At 42.2% G+C, this 20,552-nt stretch overlaps 1 protein-coding gene across 3 annotated transcripts; it reads left to right on the top strand.

Moving 5' to 3' along the window:
• The first annotated feature begins 1,947 nt into the window (after positions 1-1,947).
• On the top strand, positions 1,948-20,117 carry stk32a (serine/threonine kinase 32A). 3 transcript variants are annotated; one of them, XR_015068774.1, is made up of 14 exons: positions 1,948-2,096; positions 2,918-3,244; positions 6,245-6,300; positions 7,260-7,411; positions 10,778-10,951; positions 14,096-14,133; positions 14,490-14,579; positions 14,723-14,826; positions 15,619-15,735; positions 16,223-16,348; positions 16,818-16,946; positions 18,445-18,509; positions 18,592-18,878; positions 19,147-20,117. XR_015068774.1 is itself a non-coding variant. In XM_085936646.1 (14 exons), exons 3-14 carry the CDS (start codon positions 3,193-3,195, stop codon positions 18,707-18,709), a joined length of 1,221 nt encoding a protein of 406 aa, XP_085792772.1. In that variant the 5' UTR covers positions 1,948-2,096; positions 2,918-3,017; positions 3,095-3,192; the 3' UTR covers positions 18,710-20,117. The 3 variants fall into 3 exon arrangements, 2 of the variants coding, with proteins under 2 accessions (XP_085792772.1, XP_085792771.1); XM_085936646.1 differs by having other exon boundaries at positions 2,918-3,017; positions 3,095-3,244; positions 18,592-20,117; XM_085936645.1 differs by lacking the exon at positions 1,948-2,096 and adding an exon at positions 2,189-2,244 and having other exon boundaries at positions 18,592-20,117.
• The last annotated feature ends 435 nt before the right edge of the window (positions 20,118-20,552 follow it).

Below are 20,552 nucleotides of genomic sequence, written 5' to 3'. Positions count from 1 at the left end.
CAACTACCCACAATTGGAAATGTGAATACCACACTCAGTGTAAGATGAACGCCTCATTTGCATTTTCTCCTTGGAATGAACGCAAAGGTTAGCCAATGAATTAATTGCGAGACGAACGGTTCTCGACAGGCCAATCGAGTGAAGGCTCTCTGCTCATTCATTCGTGAGTTGCATGGGTGTCATTATTGAAACCAATTTTATTCAATATTCCCCTTAGGCACAGACAAATGTCCTGCAAGAGAAAAACTACAAAGCATGAAGTTCACATTCCTTTGATTTAGACAACAAACACATTAGTCATTTCTGGACATTTTTCAAACTTTTGACCCATATGTGCACCTTTACGACGAAAGCCTTTAATGCCCCATAGCAATATTTCCCAGACAGGAGGAAATCAGCCCAAAAATGAGAGGAAGATCAGACGTTTTGGAAATCTTGAATATTTGTCATAATCCACATAAACCCTGTTTAATGAGCCATTAGACAGACATCAGTCCCTCTGCTTCCTGTTTCATGTTCCACTGAACTTCCTAATTCTCTACTTGTTTTGTGCAAGCGTGTGTAGTCCCCAGATGCATATGGCGGACACTGTAGGACAAATATTATTTTCGCCCGACATGATCCTTGAGAAAGCCGTCAACACATTTTGTTTTGCGGCAAAGCAAGCAGCAGGTGTGTTGGTTGCCGTTGGCTTTTGTCACAACTGGTTAACACCTCATTATTTCTCATGCACGCCAGGCAGCTGAGACACAGATGAGTCATCAGATGCAGAAGGTGACAAAAGTATTGGGCCATTACGACTGAATACAAGGGGATGTAAAAATGTGTTACAGTCTAAAAAGAAAAATGCAATTCATACAATATATGAATCGCATTGCTAAATTACATCAAATGCAAAAAATAGTAATTGTACAATAAAGGATTTATAGAAGCTTTTGGGTTTTCATAGCCAAGGTGATCCACTAATATGCTTTAATGGAATATGAATGACTGAAATGAGATGCAAGAAAGATCCCACATGACTAATGAATGCAAAATGTGGGTTTATGTTGTATCATTTTTTTCTATCTATCAGTAGAGGGAGCCACTCTCCCATGTTTTTCATACTGAGTCCGTCTGCAAGCACTCCACGTATGATGAGTCCTCCTTATTTACACTTCCTTGACTTCCTGGGAGACCAATTCGGTTTCAAAACAGGACCATCCTGCTTAGGCAGCTGAATTGGCTCACTCTTTCTGTGTCCAGGTGAGAGAAACCGCGTCCTTGTCCATGTCAGCTTTAATAGTGTCTCACTTCCAGACCTGGTGAGAAGCGGTCAGCACATTTATTGTGTGCAGGAGGTCGGATTGACCCACCTGAACATTTCTCATTGAGTGTTTTGGAAGGACTCTGAGAACGATAAAGTTGGCAACAATAAGAATATTTATCATCCTATTTTTTGATGACTCAACCCCCGTCTGTTGTCAGACCTTCAACCCCTTCAACAGTACATTGAAGAAGAGTTCAGTTGTTTTTAACTTTTAAATACACTAGCATTTAATCTTTGAGAGCAGATATATCGGAACACTTATTTTTTATGTGCAATGCAATTCACATCAGGATAAGATGCAGCTGCAGCCTGCAGAAGCGGTTGCTTAACCAATTGTCACAAGATGATGTCAAATATTTCTTTTGTACATTTTCCATGAGGGGAGGGGAGAGGTGTTTTTACTGTTAAAGGTGTCACTTGCGCAAAATCCAGTCAATTGAAGGGTGCCAAGCCATTCTCAGGTTGATTCTATGTGGGTGCATGAGGAACGTGCTCGTCAGCCAGCCGTGCAGCGTCACAGCTCCACGGACGTGTGCGCGCCACCCCAAACGCGTGGCCACGGTGATGAGAAGCACACACCGCACAGGCGGCAAGGTGGAGATCAGGAGCTTTTTTTTTTTAGGAACCAAAAAACAACAGACATCCTCCGGAATACGCAACCTTTTTGTTCTCTCTTTTTTTTTTTTTTTTTTCTGTGGGGCGAGCTCCGAATAAGTGAGGCTTTCAGAGCAGCACTGTTTCTCTCTTGCAAGCCGGGCAGATGCTCATAAGCTCCGCAAGCAGAGAGGTACGTGTTCCGCACTTGTCCCGCGTGGGGGACTTTCTATTCAGTGCATGCTTCACCCTTCATCATCATCATCATCTGCGCAAGGGTGTCCTCTGTGCAGATGCGGCTCCACGCACTAGTTTGGGGAGAATATTGTCACATCTTCACTGTGAGTTACATTGCATGGGAAAAAAAAAGATGGTTCCCCACCCACCACACGTGCATGCATGTCACTTTATTCATGCCATTGAAGATCTGCAGTTCGAGGACACAATCGAGCACCACTCCAGCCAGAATATCAACCATTCATTCATTTGTGCATCCAGTGGTTGGAGGCCACTGCAGACCTGATCTCCATAAGTACACTTCTTGGTGTGTTGGCCAAATAACTATTAAAAGCTATATTATTGTGTTTTAGGGTTCCAATAATTTGCCACTTGGGTCGTACCATGACCTGTACAGTTTTTTCCCCCGTTGACTCTGGAAATGTTTTTTTTTATTTTATTTTAGAGTTAGAGGGAGAAAAAAAACAAGTTGGACCTATAACTGTAGGAAGACTGCACCTTGACCAGTTGCATTTTTTACAAACCAGTTAGGCAGGGTGTGAAAGAGGAAAACAGCAGTTCTTGTCTGGCACTCAAAAAACACTGAAATACTAACGCTTGTGAGACAAGTTTTCTTGTACATTGTCACAATTGAAGAACTGCTCAATGCTGAGACACTTTGTTTTATGCATGAGACGCCCTTTTTCCTGCTCGCTATTTGCCTCACTTATGCGCCGCCTCCAGCTCCCCCTCCTTCCCTTCCACTCACGATGTCACGTTTGCCTTCTCCCCACACAGGTTAGACAGTCACCAGAGACATCAAGCCTTCTCCTCTCAATCTTGCCAAACATATCGCTCTACCTGCACTTCCTCCAGACATCAGTAATTCTCAAGGAGGGTGCGTTTGTAGGACTTGGACCACCTGTGCTCCCCCCTTCCCCATAAAGATGCAGGGTTGCATGCGTGTGTGCCAAGGTTGAGAAAGAGTTGCTAACCAGGCTATGAGAGCATCCCGCTCTTGGATGCGGAGTTAAGCGACAGGAGCTGAAGCGGAGGCTGACTGAGGAGTCGCCATGGGGCTTGGACAGTCCAGCAAGTCTTCCATCACGGGTGACAGCGACGAGGGTGAGTTTTAACTTTGAAGAGTCCAAAAATCTCTTCATGTACTTTTGTGGCTGAAATCGTGTTGAAAAGAAAAATGCTGTGCTGTAAATCCTCAAGAGACTGGACTGAACTGGACTTTGATGTAGAAGACATTTCATCTTACATATAAAAAAAAGCTCAAGGGCGTCTTTCACCAGAAAAAAATGAAGCTAGTTCAAGGTGAAAGGTTTTCAAGAAGAAAGAAAAAGTCTGGTTGATTAGGATTCCATTTCATAATGTAATGATTGAATCGGACACTGCCGCTCCGTTCAGATTAAAAAAATAATTCAATGACACCATATGGCGACAGCACTGTGCGCCATGACCTATTCATGCATAGAGAGTGAAGAGGAGCAACAGTTTTTCATATTCATATTTCAAGGAGGCAGCACGTGGAAGAATGGTTGGCACATCTGCTTCACAGTCACTCATTTGCATATTCTCCTCTGCTTGCATGGTTTTCCCATTTCAGAAACATGTCTGCTTAATTCAAGACTTGAAATTATCCAGAGGAAAAAAAGAAACATCTGTGTTGAGTGACAAGGTTGTCCAGCATCAGCCAGGAAGATTAAAATCTCATATATTGTAGTTTGTATATTTTTGGTGATACTAGTCCTGAAACTTTTCTGACTTACAGGCCAATAGCACTGTGGCCCACCACTGGCATTTGTGGGAGAAAGTCTGCAGTCTTACTATTTGCAAAAAGTTTGAAGGTGTCACCCGATTCTGTGTGAAGATGCTTGAATTTGAATGTATTGATCCAAGTGTTTGGCAGCATTCCACAGACTATAACTTAAGTCAGTCTGACATGTTGATTAAATCAGAAATGCACTTCTAAATGATAGATTTGACATATTCACGGCCTTATTAACTACAGGAATGCTCTTCCGGATAGCTGCAGCCATAGGATTTCCATCAATTTGTTTTCTTGAATGTGCACACAACTTTGCCCTTGTCAAACATCACCACTAACATCACACACTTTTGACTGGATGCAAACCTTTCCAACAAAATCATTCATCAATGATGGTGAACCTCACTGCTGCATAGTCATCCGGCTTAGCATCCGGTAAAACGGCACTCATAGCCAAGTCTTTACCGTGCACCTTTTCAGAGAGTTTCTTGGGTAGTATTTTATTTTATTTTTTAATTGTTCAACTCCACTGATGGGATTTTATTTCCATGACCTCATTACCAAATTATAGCAAAGGATCCATTTGCAAGCATGTGTGTGTGTGTGGTTAGATAAAAAATAATAAACAAGTCCCTAATCAATCCTTGGAGGTTCACTAAACTTTGACTTCTGGAGGCATGCTGAGGTTTTGCAGTATGTTTTGTGCAATCACGCATGACACCGGGCCATCAAGTTTGATTTGTTTTGATACAAACTGTTCTCCGGAAAATGTTTGGTTAAATGCCAATTTCAAAGTTTGCCACGTATCCCGATAACAATGTTATGTTAAAACTGACAAAAGTCGAGTTAAAAAAAAATTCAAATCAAATCTAATTTTTGGTTTTTATCCAAGTTTTCTTTTTGTGAAGACAGTATTACGGTTAGAGATAAGGGAAGGCTTTCCTGCCTTGCATCAGCCGGGGCAGACTGAGATGTTGCGCAGCTAACACTTAGCCCACATGAATTGATCCAAAATGAGGTGACAGTGAACCCTGCCAGGACATGTTGATCTCCTTTGGGGATGAAATGTGTATCCCCTACGCGCTACATATATTTTCCACCTTGGGTAACTAGGCGACTGTGCTTAAAATGTTTGTTTACTGCTGGTGGTGCTTTATTCACCTCGCTTTGCCACATGGGCCTGAGGGCTTTTGTTGCTGAGGTCCGACTAACGACGTAAGGCCTGATGTTCCCTTGTGGCTCGAACTGTTTTACGATGTTAAAATAGAATCAGCGTAATCCAGGTCCCAGTTTATTGATTTATTTAATTATTTATGTATTTATTTATTGCTACAGTTAATAGTCTAAATAATTTGCAGATTGGAATTATGCTAGAAGTGACCAGTATCCTTTAGAACGGTTCAAAATATATAAATAAATCAATACATATTCACCGTTATACTATACTGCTCGACTTTTTGTACAATATCCTACAAAAGTCCAAGATCGACTAGCATACTACCGCTTTTTCCCCACTGTGATGACTCCAATCTCTTGAGTTTAGTGTGAATGATGACATTTTATAGTGGGGATTACACTCACAGAAAAAAAGGACAAAAATCATTTGGATGGGTCACAACCAAAAACCATCATTCCAATATGTCAGTCAAATGCAAAGTGACAAGCAAATGAGCTTCCTCATTTTGATGACTTCCACATTCCATGTACGGCTGTCAACGCGTCAATTACACTCCTGTTTGGATTGCACTAATTACGCGCTCTGTTGCTCATGTTTCCATCATTTAACATAGCGTATCTGCCGGAACAATACCACAGTCGCCTCCACTTGCAGGCAGCTGTCTCTCTGAAAAAGAATCTTCGAGTAGCTCATTGGGGAACTGAGAATGTTTATGCATGCTGTGTGGCTGTATTTGGCGTGAACAGAATGAGGTATGTGTGCACCAGCTTAGAAATATGAATTGTAAATCAGGCCTCTATCGGAGTAAGTTGAGTACACAAAAATTAGGACGAGATGCAAAAAAAGAAAGTGTTACTAATCCAAACTGTCAAATCCAAAGTGTGTGTACTTTTCTTTGTGCAAATATGAGTAGATGATGCTCAGATGAGTACGTCAAAGCAGCTGTCCAGTCCTTAGAGCAAGTGCAGAGAGGGGAAAATCTCATTCCCTTTGTTGTCATGGTAACCAGAAACAAACAGCCCATCCTGTTTCAAATGGCAGTGCTTGCTGCTGCTTAATGGATGAGAGTGATGTGTGTGCCTGCGTGTGTGAAAGAGGAGCTTCAATTAAAAAACAAAAATGGAAAGAAGTTCAAATAATAATAAAATATTCTCCTTTTTTTCCCCCACAGTCAATTTTGACCACTTCCAGATCCTCCGAGCAATAGGAAAAGGAAGCTTTGGGAAGGTGAGCTCATTTTTGAATTTTGTCTTGATAGAAAAGAATAAAAATGAGGAAAAAAAGGGCCTTTTCTTGCTTTTTACAATTTCTGGATTGAGCCATTGGTGAGAACTCCAAAGTATGATGTTAAAGACATTTCATTGGCTCTGTCCTAAACAATATCAGCACCCATCCGGCGTCTTTAACAGTCTCGAGATTTGTTTGAGCTGTATTGTGCAGGGTAATCATTCACATCAGCTTTTTTTTTTTTTGGGGCATGTGCAATGGCTTCTAACAATGTGGCCAAGTGTACAGCATCAACATTCTGTCTGACGACAGATAAGCAGTCTAATCACGGTACATGGCAAGCTGCTCAATGGGGGGAGTGATGTGATCAGGCTCTGGTTGATTAACTGCGCCAGCTGCTCCACACAAGACTCTCTTAGATAACAGATAACGGTAATCACGAGCTTATTGATGCTTGTAGCACAGACGCACGTCTCTGGAGCGGCTATAGTCTTACTGTCAAAAGACGGTAAGCACCCCGATGTCATTTATTTCATGGAGAGCCAATCCGGATCCAGGTTCTCCGAAAATGGAGTAGTAACGGGTTGCTGCTGCTGCTGTTGCTGTTGCTGTTGCTGCCCTCCTCCACTGCACTGCAACAATTCCTCTGGAAATTTTGAAGAAAAAATATGTTAGATTGAGAAAAATAATTTGAAAAAAAGTTCAACTGAGAAACATAATACTTTAAAAATAGGCACCAAAAATGTCAAACTGAGAAAAATAATACTTAAAATAAGCAAAATGATCTGCCGACAAAAGGTTTTACTTGACAAGATTTTGAAAATAAGACAAAAAATAAGACAATATGACTAGGCAGTCCTGAAATGAATCTTTTCAAAATTCCGGACCTCAAAACATAATTAATCCAATACATTTGTTCAAATAGATAACAGCAATTGAAATATTTCTGCTCCTCCCAGGTTTGCATCGTGCAGAAGAAAGACACCAAGAAGATGTACGCTATGAAATACATGAACAAGTTAAAATGTGTGGAGCGTAACGAAGTGAGGAACGTCCTGAAAGAGCTGCAGATCATGCAGAACCTGGAGCATCCTTTTCTGGTCAACATCTGGTAAATCTCCCTTACTAGTGTTTTTATTGTTCTCTTAATGCGTCTTTACTCAGTCTATTAAATTTCATACGGATGAACCGTGGGACGAAATCGCCTCGTGTGAGAACCTCTGAAATACTCTGTCATTGATTTCCACTTCCCAAGCCTCCCCTCATGACCACAAAAGCCATTTAAATTCCTCCCTATGGCATTGTCATCGCGACACTGTCCATCAGCGCGTTGAAATACACTCAAAAGCCAAAATGACCCATTAAAATGGTGTTCAGTCCGTGGTGAGTCATGAACACCCACAATCCTTCATGCGCATGCTACCCTTTGAAGTGGCTAAATGGGGGGGAAGAAAAAAAAAAAAAGTAGTTTGCTTGCTCCTCTCAAGCTTCATTTTTTTTTTCCAACCCATTTGCCTCACTGCCTTTGGGGGATTTAAGGACACAGCCTCAGCCTTCAGATTGCGAATCATCAACGTGAGTCACGGGGCTCCTTTTGAGCAACTCGGTGATCATCGTTTGAAATCGTATCAAGCATCTCGGAGGTGCTTCACATGTGCGCTTTGTTACCTTACTGTCTGAAAGGCTTCATTTATTTTTGATAAGCACGCCTCTGCCATCCAGTTCCAAAACCGGCGTGGCTGAATGAAAACCAACAAGCTCTTCCAGTCCCTTGCTGTTAATTGCTATCACTTTGTTTTAATTTCTTCACTGTTTTGGATCACCCTGACGTTACGCCATATCTGGCAAAAAGTCTGCTCGGAGAGAAACAATCTCGGCCATAAACAAGTTAAGATAGAGGGATAGCGAAAAGAGAGGATGGCATACAGAAAGTTAAGGACAGCTTATCTCGGAGGAGGCTCCAGACACGGACTTATGGGGCAAACAATGACAGCGCATGTTTTCCGGCATGCTGCGTTGGAAGAGTCTGAAAGTGAATGCTTTTGGCAGTGGAAATTCTCCCCATGGGAGGGGAGGGGGCTTTCCTCTGGAGATGTGCTTGGGTCAGCAGCGGCTCTCGCCCGAACTCGCTAGCTTGTGTTGAGCTGGCACGTGTTTGTCCTGCGTTCAAGGTTAAAGACTGAGAGATTACCTGCAGGCAAATCAAACGCACCAACCAGCTATATGGAGATAAACACATTTTTGTTCTCCTATGGAAACAAAAGATAAGATTTTTTTTTTCTGTTAAGCAAGCCTGTATGAGTTATTTTTATTGTTGCTTCTTCAGGCCAAACTGGAAAAAATCATTGTCCTAAAGCCAAAACAAAATAAAAGGGAGGAGAATTTAATTAATTTTGTCAAGGGCCCGCCCCGATATGGATTTTTTGGAGGCCAGTGTTGATGTTGATTCTTGGCAGAAAAAAACGATGACAGATTTATCAGCTGATTACATTTTATAAAACACTACGTTTTGTAAGGCTAACCCCACTCACAACTACATGCTACTGTTAAAAACAAAAAAAAATCATCGCAATACTGCTACAGAACTCATCTGTACGAAGTAAAAGCCTAAATTGCTTCAGGGGTGGGCTTGTACCGGCAAGCCTTTAACATCTATGTTTTACTCTTTGTCATCTTCTATTCATGCTCCTATCCCGAAGAAAGCACCAACAGTGTTTGCTTATCAAAGCAATGCCTTGAAAGCAATGACACATGACTAGAAATTCCTCTAGGAATCGACATTATGTAATTCATAAATAGACTTCCACATTTTGGAGAGAATATGTAAATTCATCTGTCTGAGTTGAATGTTTGAAAGTTGGACTGTAACACCCTCCAAGTTTCCTCCGTAATCTGATTGATTTTTTTTTTTTTCAAAGAATTGACAATAATGTTGTACAGAATGTCTATTAAATACAAAAGAGAGGAAAGGAGTTCCTTGTAAAGGACATTATCCTGTAAGCTGCAGCGAGACTTCCATTATCCAAGTGGCCTGCGGTGCTTCTCTGCTTCTCTTAAAAGCTCCACGCAGGATGCGCTCCCTCAGGATTGGCTGGCTGGAGGCCACAAAGCGGTCACATTCAAACACATGTGAGATGAGAGGCGCAACCAGACACACAGAAAAACACAGACAATGTTCCAAAGCTGCCTCGGTACCGGGAAGACGTCCAGAAGCTCTTGTCCCCATTCTGACTGTTGCTCTGTGAACAAAACAAAAAAAATTGCTAATGGAAGGAAACTCAAAAACATAAAGGATTTTTTTTTTTTTTTAAATCATCGTATTTTAGAAAGGAGCGTATGGAGTGAGGAAAAAAAAACTGCCAACAATTCCGCATAGCTATCCTGAGCCCAGATTCCAAACCAGAAGTGACACCATTCCCCCTCGTGAAAGGGAAAGTACCAAATAGTTGACACAAATAAATAGGTGTTCAAAGGAGAGCATTAATCTGCCAATCAAGCCAGTAGATGCGTCTCCTAAATGCATGTGACAGCTCTGCCTCATTATAACCTTGACTAACTGGGTTAAAAGATATTTACGCTCTACTCATCAATGTCTGTGAAGGAGAAGCGGAAAGTGTGAGAAGGAGATAGATAATTAGACGATTGAAATGATTCATGCGCTGGAACATTGTTAGTAGGCTCACACTGCTGACTACAACCTCAGCATTTTTAACAGAGGCTTGCATATTATTATTTTTTTTGGCGTTCATCTGTAGATGAGTGACAAGCAAAATGTTTTGGGTGAAATTTAAAAGTGGAATTCTAAGAGAATGGAGATTTGTAATCATGTTTTGGTATTTGGGTGGTTCTCTGAAAGCGTGGTACCATTGTGTGGTCAAAACACTGACTCACTTAGTGTCATCATTTTCTTCCGCATTCAAATGCTCTACTTTGAGCTGTACAAGAGAAAAAGTGCAAAGGCAATGTATGTATCCTCTTTCCAACCTTGGCAGATATTCTTCCTGCCCTGTGAGGCCTATCAGCAACATCTGAGCCCCTAACAAACATTTTGGAGTCAGCTCAATAAATCACCACCCATGCAGTATGCACCTTTGGATCCCTGTGTGTTAAGCAACAACAACAACATAGTGATGTCAAAACCAGGCTGAATGTTTCTAGTTGTTGGAAAAGAGCAGCGAGAAGCTTGCAACAGCAAAGCTGATTTGGACTTCCCTCAGATGTTGCCTTTCATACAAATACAGCACAAAAGATGCCATGGAGTGAGTATTGAATTTGCCATCTGCAAGAGAATGTGCTCTAAAAAGAATTTCATGGAACATCGCAGTTGACAGGATTTGCTTTGGCGGGCCATATGAAATGACTTGGTGGGCCGGATCTGGCCCCCGGGTCTTAGGTTTGACACCGATATCTATATATTTTGGAATGTAATTCCAGACTGCTGATCATCTTTGTGACTGCTCATCTTCCACTATTGCAGGTATTCCTTCCAGGATGAGGAGGACATGTTTATGGTGGTAGATTTGCTCCTTGGAGGAGACCTGCGCTATCATCTGCAGCAGAACGTTCATTTCTCCGAGAGCACGGTCAAGCTGTATATCTGCGAATTGGCTTTGGCTCTGGGATACCTGCGCTCCAAGCACATTATACACAGGTTGGTGACTTGTCAGTACAATTCCAAATTGGAATAAAATTGAATATCCAATGTTACGGAAAGCATGGCCTGCATATATTTAATCCATGTTTAACGATGCTGAAAATTTCACCCTATACTGGAAGGAGGAAAATGTATTCAAATCTGAGGTCATCACAGGTTCAACTGCATTTCCCTCGGGTCTATTCACATGTATTTTATTCAGCCATAAAAAGACTGCTTAGTCAATGTGCAGAAAGGTTCAAATAGCTTGACGCAAAGGTCCCAGCCGACACAACCGTTATCCCTTGGCTGCAGACTGTGGCTACTATAAAATGTGCAAGATAAAGACTTATTTAATTTGTAAACTGCAGGTTAAGTGCTTTTTAAGCGGGGCGAGCCACATGGCGGCTGCTGCCAAACTCTAGGAAAAAAAAGTCCTCAAATCCTCAACTGAGACTACTCACAGGACAATTAATCCTCCCTTTTAAAGTGATTTAATCCGGCAACTATACTTTCCCTATTTGTGTTGTTGAGCCGAGGTACAATTGTATTGTCTAATAGGCTACATTGACCAAGTTGTGAATTTTGCGACCCATGCTGTGGTTTCATCAAGTCAACTATAAAGTGTTTATTCCATGATGCTGTCAGCCTAAATTCCCAACCGTACAATGTAGCTCAATTGCACCATCCTCCCTGACATTTACCTTCAACACCTCAGTGTCGGCACACAATGATCCTCACAGTCCTGTGAGCACCTGCATATATTTTTAGCATGAAAAGCCTCAATCATAAATGTTCTTTCCACTGTTGGAGGAGTAACGTCCGCTAGTTATGAAAAAGCAATCCCGTTCTATTAGCGTGATAACAGGAAACATCACAGTAATGGAGAATAGAAAGAAATGAGGCCAACTAATGAGGAGCAAAAGTGCATGACCTCATCTGTTTTTCTTAAACATCAGTCAGAGTGAGAAGAGAAAAAAAACGGGACGATAGTATTAAGTTGCAAATTCCGTTTGGTCCATTGAGTGAAATTCAAATCAAAGTGATCTTTTCTATTTTAGTGGCGGCGAAGACCGACGGCCTTGCCAGCTGATGCGGTGATAGAATCAACATTACTTCAATCTGCATTCATTAGTTTTAAATGAGATGAGACGTTCATCTCATTTCTATGGAAATTGAGTGAAGAATTTCACACAGATGTGACCACTAAGACTTGCTACTTAGTAGGCATGTTCCATACCATTTATTTTCACCATTGATACCAATACAGGAACTCATACCCGGATGAGTCAACGATACCGATACCAAGCACCGACACCATCGCCTGCTAGTACTTTTGATATATCATTTTTTTCCCCCAGAAATAATCAGAAACAAAAAAAACGATATATTCCAATATAGCATACAACTGGCATCTAGTGTGGCATAGCGTTGCAATTGTGCAGCCTCATTCTCATTTTTACTCTGGATTCTCAAGTCAAATATTCCATATACATTTCGAGCGCATTAATTTTACATTTGGGTAAAGATGAAAAAAGACCGAGAGGGAGGACGGGAGGGAATTATACGCTCATGTTTCATAAATACAGATTAAGGTGCAAGCTGGTGCTAGCTCCTTGAATGTTGTGCCGAAAAAAAAAGATCAACGAATGTCTACCAGACATTGTTAATTGCCGAAAACTGTCTTGTCTGCAGCAGATAACATGAATAAGGCAGAAGATGGACGGCTCTGAGTAGGGCTGACAGGTTGTGTATTTAAGATGTGCATTTTAACCTTCGCTTTATTTTTGTGCCTTCTCCAAACTTGTCAACCCTGACATCACCCAGCAGCCGCACTCAGCTCTCCTTAATGAATAAGGAATGAACATCTCATACGCGGGCAGAGACACAGCGTGCCCCCATGTGAGAAAACACTCACATACGTGCATCGGCGCCATTCTCACACGTGTCGGTGCTCCTTTGCCCAAACCAAGAAACGGGTGAGCGTGACGTATGCTTGTGTGAGCCACGCAAGCCTCGGGGCTTGGTCCTCGTAGGCCGGCTCCGGTGTCAACTCGGGATCTTATGACCCGCGGAGAGGTTTTCAGTTACCCCTCTGCCTCTGATAACAGGCTGTAATGAGGCCATTAGATCCCGCTAATAGCTTGTAGAACCCGTCAAGCGAGAGAAAAGAATGCTCGTATCAGCTTGCGCCAAGCAAACCGCACACTTCTTCTCACTTGACTCAAAAAAGACATATATTCCTCCTCTTTATTGCATTTTACCATCAATTTGAATGCTTCTCTGTGCCAAGCCATTTCCGACGACGCATCCGATTATTTTAAGATGATTGGTGCCGTCGTGCTTTAGTTGCTGTTTTAATTTGCGGGAATGCTAAAAAAAATGTACTAGTCTGAAAAATTCAATTGTCCTGCATGAGTCTGAAAAAAAACGTAATTATATCGTAGGTGCAGAGGTTTCTTGGGTATGTTATGTCAGCTTGGATGAAAGCTAATGATTTATCATCCCATCATTCGTGATAAACTGACTCATCTAACATGATTATATTGCATTTAGAGCTTCATATCTAATTGACTTTTTTCCCCATCCCATCAGCATTGTTTGGGTCCTTCCTTGACAATGTCATCCCGGCCTCTTTCAAGAGTGGAACCCCCCCCTCCTCCACATCCAGTCTGAGTCAGATCCACTGTCTATCTCTGTCACTTGCGACCCACCAGGCTCAGAGGCAAATGTCAGCTAATTAAGTCTTACATGAGCGACCTTTCTCACCCTCCCACCTGTGCACACGCACCGCTTGATCTGCCAGGGCATGGTCGAGCTCAGCTCGGCGCTCCTAACGTCAGCCACATGGGGCACGAGCACAAAGCCCGGCTCGACGTGGCCTTTCATATGCTAAATACTGCCAGCTTCCTGCGGGGCAGCTGACTGTAATGAGGGAAAACACAATGAGGTGGCTTCCATTAAAGTCATCTTTACATTCTCAAGAGTATCTCAATGTTACCATCCCTACTAATATCAACCGTGATGTGTCTAAGGGTCAGGGCTTGATAAATAATGTCAAGTTTTTGAATATTTGGACGAGCCATCTTAGCCTGATTTTCCGCGATCATAATGAAAAAAAAAAACCCAGAGCTAATGCTGATGTTGTGTTTCTCTCTTCAGAGACATCAAGCCTGACAACATACTACTGGATGAACATGGTGAGCTCCTTTTTATATTTTGAGAGGGAATATTGAAATGGAATAAACCTCCCGACAGTCGTTGTGGTAATCCTGGTCATGTGTTGAGATAATCTGCTAAAGCATTGTTCAGACATACAGGTTGTTACAGGTTTGTGTTGTGACAACTGCTGTCACAATGCTGCAAAAAGTCCCCTGTGAAATTCCATCAAAGCTTTAAAACAAAAGATGTGAGGCAAGAAAGATGAAACGTGTGAGTGAGACAGAGGCATCATTAAATATGAACAATCAAGCTGATTTTGACTTGATATTTCCGTCTTTCTCTACCATCAACTTTAGCCGTATAGTACGTGACATCAAATCTCTTGGTTCAACAGGTCACGTCCATCTAACTGACTTCAACATTGCAGCCATTGTGAAAGATGACCTCAAGGCAACATCCATTGCAGGGACAAAACCGTACATGGGTAAGAAAATATACACGTACACTTAAAGCCTTGGGCTAATGTAAGAGTTACCGTCAATGTGAGGAAATGTTCGAACAAAGCAGCTCTGAAGTGAATAAGTGCCTGCTTTCTCTGAATACTCCATATTTTATATTACGTTGCAGCTCCGGAGTTATTTCAGAACTATGAAGGCTCCCATCCTGGTTACTCCTTCTCAGTGGATTGGTGGTCATTGGGCATCACAGCTTACGAGTTGCTCAGAGGGCAGGTAACAAAAAAACAACAGCAAGCCATTGTTATCGCAAGCATCATCTGGGCAATAAATATGGAAGCTTATGTGATTCAGGCAAGCCATTCGCCATGCAGTCGCCATAAAACACAAGCTGTAATTGAATTTTACATTTAGATTGACCTTACTGGTGAATATTTTAGTCACGCTGTGAGACAGATGGCTGTGGGAGCATATGGAAATCTATTCAAGATTATTTTGAGAGCCATGTAATTGAAATTGATTTCCCTCAAATGAGGTTTATATTTTTCCTTTAGATGGTCTCATTTGGAGAAGTGGAATTAAAAAACGTCACGGATATAATAAATAGCGCCAAATCTTTTCACCCAATCTCAGCTGCCTGAATGATACTCAAGGCGCATTAGCGCCACCTACAGGTCTGGGCATTGATTACTGACATTAATTGCTCAACAATTCAGTGTCAAAATTGGCATCAGTAATTCAACTTTAAATGACCATTGATTTTTCTCAATTCCAATACTTAACACTTCTTCCAAAAGCGATGGTAACATTAGAAAATGGTGGAAGACGAAACAAAAAGCTTCTTGTTGTTTTGAAAAGAGTCGCTTCGTCCCCTTTCGCTGTATCATTTGTCCTCATAGAGGGCAGAAAATGAACAGAACCGGAGGGAGAAGCACGAGTGGGGGGGGGGGGGGGGGGACAGAAAGGGGCTGATTGCTTTTAAGACACCCACTTTGTCAAAGAAACTCCTGCGGACAGTCGAACACAAGCATTTGTAAAATTGTCTCCCGTCTCCTTGCCGGCTTTCAGAGACCCTACGTGATGAGGTCCAGCACCCCAGCCAATGAAATCCTTCACACCTTCCACAAGGTCCACCTCAGCTTCCCAACGGCGTGGTCCTCAGAGATGAAGTCGCTTCTCAGAAAGGTATAGCAACATGACTGACGCACCACATCCATTTGCATATGTGCTTGGCATTTAAGAACTTTCAGATGGACACACAAAAAGACCATAAAGCTCTGATAATGAAGTGTCTGGAGTCCATTGCTTTTGTTTCAATCAAGTGTTCATCAACTGGATGTGTGTGTATGCAGGCGGGTTTAGTCTTGGCAGCCATCCACTGCAGTTTTAACGGTTGCATTTCTCCGCGCGCAGACTTCATTCACCTCATTAGCATTCCGGCCGAGTGTGTGTGTGTGTGTGTGTGTGTGTGTGTGTGTGTGTGTGTGTGTGTGTGTGTGTGTGTGTGTGTGTGTGTGAGGCTGATGTAAAGAGAACGTAAGGGGAGAATTCCACGCATAATATATTTGATCATTATCCTTCACACTTCACCACTCTGCCCAGTCACCGTTTGCCTTCTATGTGGAAGTTGTTGTCTTTGTGTCTCAGAATTGGATATTTCTCTCCCCTTCAGTTACTCTGCATAGACGTCCACAAGCGCATTTCCTGTCTGGCAGAACTGCAAGATCTGGACTACATGTCGGACGTCAGTTGGGACAGTGTCCTCAGCAAGCAGATTCCTCCGGGCTTTATACCCAATGTGAGCATGACAATTCAACTAACACGGTGTGCTATTTGAACACCAAATGTTCCTCGTCAGGCCATTGCCGCATTAATCACGGCGTAGACGGTAGCTAAAGGGAACATAAAAAAAAGAAACAATCATAAATCCCGTGAGCTCGACACAGATATTTTCTTTTCGGAGGGCAGACCAAGATTTAACGGAGACCATGTCCGAGTTGCTCAGTCTGCACAAACGACTTGGTCTCACGCTGTGTCAACTCTCTAAAAGCAATTATAAGATAGCAACAGAATAGTACGGATTGAAATTAGGCCAAACAATCAGACGTGTCTGGCTGACTCATACATTGCTGTTACACTACAATGCTGTAGGTGGCAGCGGTGGTTCCAACTAGCAAGTGGATTTTAATAGCAAATCAATGTCACGATCTTTAGATGCTTATTGGAATAGTCCTCTTTTCATGTGAATCGCTGATGTGGCTTTACAGAAACGGCGACTAAACTGTGATCCTACATTTGAGCTGGAGGAAATGATCCTGGAGTCCAAACCTCTTCACAAAAAGAAAAAACGACTCGCTCGAAAGACCAAGGAGCAGGGTTCAGATGGGTCACCGCAGGTAATTCCGACAAACCACATCCCAAAGCGTGCATACTTGTGCCCCGAAGAAGTTTATTTTGCCATCTTCCAGTCGCTAATAAGAATGTGAAGGACACGTTTTAAGGACTCCCTCCTCTCCATCACAACAAATGGGCCGCCTCCCCGCTGCCTGACTCTGCAAGGCAAATAGCACGGTCCTCGTGCTCTATTTCAATTTTCTTTGCCGTCTTTCCCACACATAAATCAGTCGTACCCCTTTGGGTGTTTATATAAAACAGAGGCGAGAAGAGAAAGGTTAATTTGATCGTCCAGTCAAGTGCGACGCGGCTGGTGCGCTCGCACGTCTACACACATTACCCGCTGGAATGTAAGTGAAGGAAATTAAAGTGGCTGTGAGTGATTGAAGGTTTCATCTAATGCTGTCTGTTGATTGATGTCGAGTTAACTGTTGTTGCTGTAAAAGACCTCAGTTGATATTTTTTTTCTTTTACCGACTGAAAATCTTGGGGACACTTTCAGGTTGAGTTCAAGAGCAACAAAAAAAGTATTTTTTTTATTGTCTACAATAACTCAAATGAAATGCATCCAGTGAGCTTTGCTGTGTTATTCATACATTTACACAACACTAGAGAAATAGCATAAATCATTTTCATGGACTGGGTAAATGCTTGGCCCAAATAAAAATCATTTTGAAAAGAAGAGGAAAAAAAAAGTTCTGTCTTGCCCATACTGTGCATGGTGCAATGCTTAAAATCCTGCCAGGCAGCTTTTGATGGATGCTCGTATGTGAGAAAGTAAAAAAAAAAAGTCAGCTGTGTGATTTTAAGCATGATAACTGGAGCGTAACAGATCAATATTAGATGAAGAAATCTCTTCTTGCCTGCCTTCTCTTCTCTTCTCTGTATTGTTTTTGCATATTTATATTTCCGCTCTCCTCCCTTGTCCCGGCCCGGACTGCCTCTGCAATGCTGTCTGCCTGTCACTGTCACACTCCTTCATCGAGCGTGACCTCTTTTTCAAGCGTCTTTTTATCTCCCAGCCTGCTCGCCTAATACCGACCTCATAATGTAGCGGCGAATTAACTCGATTGAAATTCTTTTGACATATCGCAGACATTTTGACTCATTTGCCGCACTCGCGCTTGTAGTCTGACGCATGAAATGAGAAAACAGAAGTTATTGACATCTATTTGAAGTTGTAGTCATAGTTTGGTCTGCACTCAAGGACACTGATAAATGTTCCCCGGCAGGCTCTCTTCTAGCCGAGCACTCCCCGATGCTCAATCTGGCAGTTTGAACATCTGTCTTTACAATGATTTCTTGGTGTTATTTGCCGACGGTCATCACCTGGATGGAGTGGCAATAGAAGCCCAAAGTAGAGAAAGTTGAAGGTGAAAACCAAACCGCAGCAAGGAAAAGTGACATCCAAATAGATTTCACAAAAAAAGTGTGACATACCGCAAACCTCGTTCAATTAAATGTGATTTTGACTCATTCAAATATTTGTTTTCTCTTCAGAATGGTCAGTTGCAGCAACGTTTGGATAACATCCAGAGAGACTTTATCATCTTCAACAGAGAAAAGTAAGATACGGCCAAAAGAAATTGGTAACCAAGGTAACAAGAAATACATTTGTGAATGGTTCACACCGTGTTTGTTGCACAGGTCAAAGAGAGCAGCGGCAGATTCGGACTCAACTGAACTATCCAAAAGTAACAAGAGTAAAGCAATAGAGGACGGTCAGAACAACAATGTGGAACCTGTTTCTTTTTTATCAGGATAAAGATAAAAACTCACCCACACACACACACACACACACACACACACACACACACACACACACACATTTTGTTCCTTGTCTCCCGCCATTGTTTGTAGATCAGCACCTCCGGCCCGCAACTGATATAAGCGGGTTGCCTCAAGGAACGTTGCAAAGACTCGACGAGTACAGGGTGAGTGAAGAGACTCTTTACGCGTATCGTGGCAGAATTTCTTTTTTTTTCCTTGATCTTGAAGGACTCTTAGGGTATGTACAGGCGTTTTGCTCTTTGACGTCACAAGAGAGAACTGTGGAGCAAATGTTCTGCTGGACGTTTGATCTACATTTAGTTTGGTTCAAGCCAACTTCAAGTCAGGAATAGACTTGGTTCTGATTGGAAGGTTTGTATCAGTGCTCTGAGATGGCTTTTTTGTCTGTGGTCGTTTGTGACCTTTCTGCAGGGTCTACACACTTTCGTTTTGAAGAAGGCAAAATATGCATTTTTCCACAATTCAGAAGAGTTGCCACGTATCTGAATAACGTCCGTGTGGATTAAGCATCAGAGAACACTTGACATCCCGGATTTCTTGTTTTGCGTCTAAGTCCGTGCTGGTCCGAAGAAGCTAGCGCTTTTAACGCTAATATGTATATCCAGCAAAATGCAGCTCTGCTTACCTTTTGGCTTTGATGTAGTGTTTCCGCCAGTGTAGATTGGAGGACACTGAAAGTTGCTTGAAGGTGGCTCTGGAGCTTTAACTAGCCCCATTATGTCGTGGTTGGAGAATTACCCCCACTGCAGAATTTCATATTTGATGTGTTGTGCAGAAAGCCCGAAGCTCCAGCTACAGTTTCCCACGCTACTCGTGGCCCCCTGACCCCTCCCAAATCAAATTGCCTATAGATGCCATAAAATGGCAGCAAAGCACTACTTTTCAGGAAGTGACAAAATGAAGCTCCTCCCCTCACCAAAGAAAGACTTTTATATGATTACCAGACTAAAGTCTGAGCACAACGACAGCGGTGATTTAGCAGCGATCACGTTCTAATTAATAAACGCTGGCTTTCCTTCATGCTTGTTAATTCCTTGACGTTACACAGTTTGATATTTGTATATGTTTTTAAATGCTTCTAGCACTTTTTCACCCTCAAATGGGCAGTGTTTGGATTTGTGTTGGTGTTGGTATTCGTTGTCAATGTAATTTTGCACATTTTTTCTTTAACCGTACAACACTGCAATAGAAGCAGTCAGTTGGGGGTGTGGGGGGGGAGGTGAGCAAAATATACAATATGCTTTAAAACGTGTATGGCAGACAAAGGCAAACAGACCTGTGAATTTGAAAATGGAGGTTTTGTTGTCCCTCACTTGCCCCTGTATGTTTCTTCTACTGTATCTTTTAAGGTGTGCCTTAAATAACTTTGTTCCCAAACCAAACTGACTCTGCCTTAATGTATTTTTTACATGTACAATTTGAAATATTTTTTAAAAATCATAATGGAAGAAATAGAAACATCTTCGATGTGTTGCTATCCTCCCCTAGTGCTCAGATGTATTATTGCTGCGTTGGTATTAATATGGTGGCCTAAACATCCATCCATCCATCCATCCATCCATCCATCCATCCATCCATCCATCCATCCATCCATCCATCCATTTCTGAGAATGTCCAACACTTGAATAGAATAGAATATATTTGGTAATGCATCAAAAATGTGGAGGTCACGGAGGCTTGAGTGGATGATTCACTCTTACGTCATCAACAATCTAACGTCATTCAGCGTTGCTCTTTATTGTTGCCCCAAAAGCTTTGCTGAGTCATTCGTTTCCATTTTGTCGACAGCACGCCAGTAAACAGACAAGCTAGCCAAA

The sequence above is a fragment of the Syngnathus leptorhynchus genome, chromosome 17, assembly GCF_054491065.1.
Source record: "Syngnathus leptorhynchus isolate UIUO chromosome 17, UIUO_Slep, whole genome shotgun sequence".
Lineage (NCBI taxonomy): Eukaryota > Metazoa > Chordata > Actinopteri > Syngnathiformes > Syngnathidae > Syngnathus > Syngnathus leptorhynchus.
This window is presented reverse-complemented; position numbering and strand designations above follow the sequence as displayed.